Source organism: Anoplophora glabripennis, unplaced genomic scaffold, assembly GCF_000390285.2.
Source record: "Anoplophora glabripennis isolate ALB-LARVAE unplaced genomic scaffold, Agla_2.0 scaffold409, whole genome shotgun sequence".
Classification (NCBI taxonomy): Eukaryota; Metazoa; Arthropoda; class Insecta; order Coleoptera; family Cerambycidae; genus Anoplophora; species Anoplophora glabripennis.
The window spans coordinates 436286-442285 of NW_019416619.1; the positions used below are offsets into that span (position 1 = coordinate 436286).

Here is a 6000-nt window from a genome sequence, read left to right on the forward strand (position 1 = left end):
TGGAAATTGTGTACCAATACCTGAATACACTTTTCAACGTGTTTTCTCACATAATTTCTGCTTATTCTCTGTATTATCATGAATCTACTGGTCTATTTTTTAAACTTTAAAATAAGAGCTTAAATATTTTTCATTAATTTATAATGTAGAATATTTTTTGTTTATACAGCGTTTGTTTGTTTTAAATTTATTCTTTTTATTATTAATCCTTCTCCTTATTTATTTTTCTCACTATTAATTTTGTTCCAAAATCAAATTTTAAAAATTTAGGAAACACTGGTATGCCCGAGAATAATGAAAAATTAGCAAATTACTGACACTGCCATTAAAGTCATTATTAAATAATAGTTCTATCTGAGGACATTTCGGTGGACTCAGAGGTTGTATATTAATGACAATAATATGCATTTTAAAAAGCATTCTCTACACAGACGAAGCACGAAATATCTCGATGTTTATCACTTATAGCTATAAATTTTTAATTTACTTTACTATTATTTTAATTTGAAAATGTATTAGAAACTCTGACTAGGTACTAAAGTAAATAACTTATAGACAGACAACATTTTCTAATGATAGCAGCAGACGTTTCCATAACTTCCTAGATTTTAAAGTCAAACAAAAACTTAATAATAATAAAGTAAACATTTTAAACCTATACATAATGCTGCTTTTCCGAGATACCGTGTTTAAATTTTAATATTTTATTTATTTTTATTAATTATTTCAGAGTTTAAAATTGACTCGAAATTTAAAAAACGCTTTGGAGGGATAAATATGAATTTTTTGGGGTGATCCGAATATTTCTACTTGCATCAGTGACGTTCGTACCAGAATGCCACAATATTTTTTTAATAAAAAAAATGGTAATCCACTGAATTTTTCCTGTTTTGATATTTTTTTAGAAATCCGCCATCAATTCTGAATGAAATTGGTCTCTTCATTTGTTTCGTAGGATGCACCGTTTTTGAGGAAAAAAAAATAAAACATATTTTATTGCAAGTTCTATGTTTTTAATTTCTATTGATACATTATCTAGCAGGTTGCTGTTAATATTTCTAAATAAAATACAACCGTCAAATTTCGATCTTTAAAACTCTGAAATAATTAATAAAAATAAATAAAAAATTAAAATTTAATCCCTCTGTATCTCGGAAACAAAGCATATTTCGACCTACGTTTATATGAACTTTTTTTCACAACCACCCCCTAAAATATTTCGCACTTATTTACAAACACCCTGTATAAAACAATTATTTCATCATTGATGAGTTTTGAGATACTGGCGATTTTAGTGATGCTGATTAAAACTATGTAGACATATTTTTAATTTGATTTCTTGAAATATAGTTTAAAATAAATTACAGCAGACCAATATGTATTACAAACTGGATCATTGCAATAGATTCAATAGGCCTGGTACTTTGAGTCTTGGTTAAGGCTTGATTAACTAATCAGGCGATTAGACTATGATTATACTTTATAAAATAAATCAGTCTAATCGCCTGATCAGTTAATTATTATGCTTTAACCGAGACTCAAAGTACCGGCCATATATAAAAATTCATTGGAATTGTACGTTTAAAAAAATTTTTGTGAGTTATTTTTATTCTTAATGTTACAAATTTTCAGTCAAATAGATGTATTTTTAGCTAACTCTCATCAATTTTAGAAGACATTTTCCAAAACGTTTAAGAATCAGCTACAATTTGTGTGAAAAAGTGAATTAATTTTTCTGCAATGTATCTATTAGATATTTATTTAAATTTAAAAGTGCATGCTGCACTATTACTACATTGTTTCAAATTATAGATAATTAGTATACATTAATTATAATTCTTCATCAAAAACGGGTCACTGCCAGATATGATACACATATTCATATCGCGTGCTTGCGAGGACAATGACATGTAATTTTTTATGCAACAGCTTACGTACCACTATACTATAAGGCAGACACAAATTTCACTTAAGTCTACCGTGATTAAATAAATTGTTACCTTGGTATCAAGTCGATATGACAAAATGTTCATCCATTTAACTGGAAAGGCTGATATTTTCGAAATGCATAATTTAAATAATGTAAATTTTTAACTAATGATATTGTGGGAAACAAATACTCTGCGGTCTACAGACTAACATTGAATTACACCCGCAATAGTAAACAGCTAAGATTATTCGTCAGAGAGTAGTTGTTTTTCCCAACATCATTAATTAGAAACTTTATTTCGTATAGCATGACATTAGTGTTGCTCTCATACTATCTACAGATTAGTAGGTTGTTCTTTGTCAGCACGTACCAAACAATGCATTGTGGCAGTACTGAGTAGTAATGATCCACTACTTCTGTATTTTTACTGAGAAAAATATATTGTATTTCGATTCGGGATACATTTTTTTCTATGTAGGAAATGTAGGAATACTATTTCAAATAGCTTTCTTTAAAGAATAGAATTAATATTTCAGTTATTAAAATTCGTGTGAATAATTAGTTATAGATAACGAAAAATATTTTTACATATCTTCTTTGCCAACACAGGAAAATTTTTATAATTTAATTAATAATAAAACTTAATATTTGAATTTATTTTTTAATAATTACTAGATGCTAACCTAACCTGAGGTCTATGAAATAAAAATGAAATGTAGGTCCGGATAAAATTAGGCAAAAAAATGTACCTGTTGGTGTTGATGGAAATGGTGGGATCTTCGCTGGATTGGTTGGAATCTCCTCAGCGTCCTTTTCGATTGGAGGAATATGGGCCGGTTTAGGATATCCTGCCACAAAAACAGGCCTTTGTGGTATATCCCTGATAATGACGTTTGGCCCTGGTTGAGGTTGGTGAGGTACCAGGAAGTTGCCTGGAGGAGAGCCAGGATTGATGAGAATTGGCTGCCCTTGGCCTCCTGGTCCGTAGAAAACTATCTGAGGCTGAACTCTACAAGCATACATTTAAATAAGACATGTCCCAAAAATAACATTTCAATTGAATTGATTGATTGAATATATTAAATTAGAATTACTATCATCATTATTAAATACAAGCAATACTACACCCAATGATCCAAATCCTCTAATAAAATCAAAATTCATCAAATTATGAATAAATTGTGACTGAGACTATGCCTTAATCAAATATCGACAATTTAGACAAATATGTATAATGAAAAGTAGATCTATTATGAGTAAAAATAATGTATATTAGCAGTCAAATAATCCAAATGATTTCGAAATAAAAGCGATGATTTTTCACTCATCTACGTTATAGAGGAGCATTTTAAAAGCAAGCACTAATTAGATGTTTGCAATTTAGTTCGAATAGTTTTATTTGGTTTTTGATGAATATTGATGATAATTTGATGAAACCTAACACTAACTACCTACTTAATATTTACTCACTTAAATGAGATGGGCCAAGATGTAACAATTTTTTTAAAACAACCAATATATTCGCATAAGAATATGTTAAAGAACGATGGAAAATATCTTCAAATCACTAAATAATTTGCAACCCAATAAGCAAACAAAGGGGTGATAAATTAAGTTAAATATAGTCTGTTTGGAAATGAAAGAGAGTAATAAAACCCCGAGATAAGAACCGGCCATGGGCGTGGTAATATTTCGTTTCAGGTAATTATCGGGTAACACTAATGCTAACAAAAATGACAGGGATTGGAAAATCGACTATCTACAGACTTTTAAAGGAAACAAAAAATGAACAAGATACTGTAAATCCCCCAAAATCATCTACAGGGAGGTCAAAAGTCGTTATAGATGATTTCTTCAAAAATGTCATTCGCAGAAAAGTACACTCATTTTATTTTAAAAAAGAAATACCAACGCTAAACAAAATTTTAAGTGAACTTTCAGAGGACAACGATTTGCCAAAAATCAGTAGAAGCAAATTATGGGCCGTCTTACGAGAGTTGAATTTTTGCTGGGAAAAGCAGAACAGGAAGTCAGTTCTTATCGATAAAGATGAAATTATTTGTTGGCGAAGATCCTACTTAAGATCAATTAGAAAATTCCGTGACGAAGGGAGGAATATTTATTATCTAGACGAAACTTGGGTCAACGAGGGATATACTGTAACAAAAGTATGGCAAGATAAAAATGTAAAAAGTTTTCGACAAGCATTTTTGGATGGACTTTCAACAGGGTTCAAGGCACCTTCAGGTAAAGGGCGAAGATTAATAGTGACACATATAGGTAGTGCCAGTGGTTTTGTAGATGGCGGTTTACTTTTATTTGAATCTAAAAATACAGGTGACTATCACGAAGACATGAACGCAGATGTTTTCGAAGAGTATTTTACACAGATGTTGGATCTTATTCCTCCGGGGTCTGTAATTGTCATGGATAATGCCAGTTACCATTCACGGCAGACCGAGCGGACGCCTACGACTGCTTGGAGGAAAGCCGATATAATTCAATGGTTATCCGGAAAAAACATTTCTTTTGAAACAAATATGGTGAAAAAGGAACTTTTGACACTTGTCAATCTTAATAAAGATCAGAAAAAATATGTTATCGATGAAATGGCAACAAATCGCCAAATAACGGTACTACGGTTACCACCTTATCACTGTGAACTTAACCCAATCGAATTAGTCTGGGCGCAGGTAAAAGGAGATGTAGCGCGAAATAATACGACGTTTAAATTAAGTGACGTGAAAATTTTGTTAAAAAATTCCTTGGAACGAGTAACTGCAGATAACTGGCAAAGATGTATACATCATGTACAAAAAGAAGAGGAGAAAATGTGGGAACTCGATAATTTAATTGACGTTACTGTGGAACCTATCGTTATCAATCTAGGAGACGAAGATAATTCATCAGAATATTCAGAGGATGAATTTTAATATACCTACTTTTTTATTTTCTTTATTGTACATTTATACAACACTACATTTACTCACCATAATTTGAATTTTCAAAATACATATATTTTTGTGTGGAATAAAAGTCTATTCATTAAATTTAAATAAATATTTTGATAATAATATTGAATAATTTTATTTGAATTACTAAAAACCCTCTTAACCCGGTTATGATGCTTAAAGTAGCCTCATGTTTTGAAATGCTGTTTTTATATTGTTTACTTATAAGAGAAATGGACCGAGAAATTGAAGCGGCATAGACAAAGACGGATTGTCGGGGATTAAATTTTAGCTACCTGCTACAATTTAGTACAGTCCGATCACACAAAGTTTTTTTAAAAGTACACCTCATCTATACGGAAAATACATAATATAAAAATATTGAATATAAGCACCAGTACTACATTTATTTACGATTTGCATACATAATAAGCTTTTATTACTCTCTTTCATTTCTAAACAGACTTTAGCTTATATTAATACCTTATTAAAGTTTCCCATAAAAGAATTCTTAAGGATTTTACGATCATTGAGATGTTAGAACTGAACCATAGTCAAAATTGGTACAATGTAGTTGCTTCATAATCATAAACATAACAAGTGGGTAAACAAGTTGAAGAAAAACTAGAATTTTAATTGGTATAGGATAAGTCTCAGGGGGTTTTACACTTTCAAAAAATGTTATTTGTTATATTATATAGTTAACGGATAAATAACAATGTAAAATATAAATAATAACATATATGTAGACAGTGAAGTTACAATATTCAACCTGGTGAAATAGTAGGTACTTGAAATACCCAAACTCGAATTTGTTATTTATATTTGATTTCCCGTATCTTAATTAAGTTGTATATCCTGTTTAATGGAATGTCCTGTATTTGCAAAATTGCCTTTTAAGCTTTCATGCAAGTTATTCCTTCTATGTGATCGCCACGGTAGCGCAGTCGGTCGAGAGTGCGGTGGCAAGCATTTCTCGGCTAGGCTTCCTACTCTGGTCCGGGTTCGATCCCCGGTGTCGGCACTGGCAATGTCGATGGATAATGGGTGTTTGTCCGCGTTTTTTCAAGTGTAGCCCCCTTCCGCACAAGCCTTTGGCTTTTGGATTTGGGGGTTGTC

General features: G+C 31.1%; 1 protein-coding gene across 1 annotated transcript in view; it reads right to left on the reverse strand.

Moving 5' to 3' along the window:
- LOC108910241 overlaps positions 1 to 6000 on the reverse strand; it is a 37490-nt gene that overhangs the window by 3388 nt on the left and 28102 nt on the right. The window contains exon 3 of the mRNA XM_018714798.1: positions 2680 to 2939. Coding sequence (XP_018570314.1) covers positions 2680 to 2939 — 260 coding nt within the window. The remainder of the gene's footprint in view (positions 1 to 2679; positions 2940 to 6000) is intronic.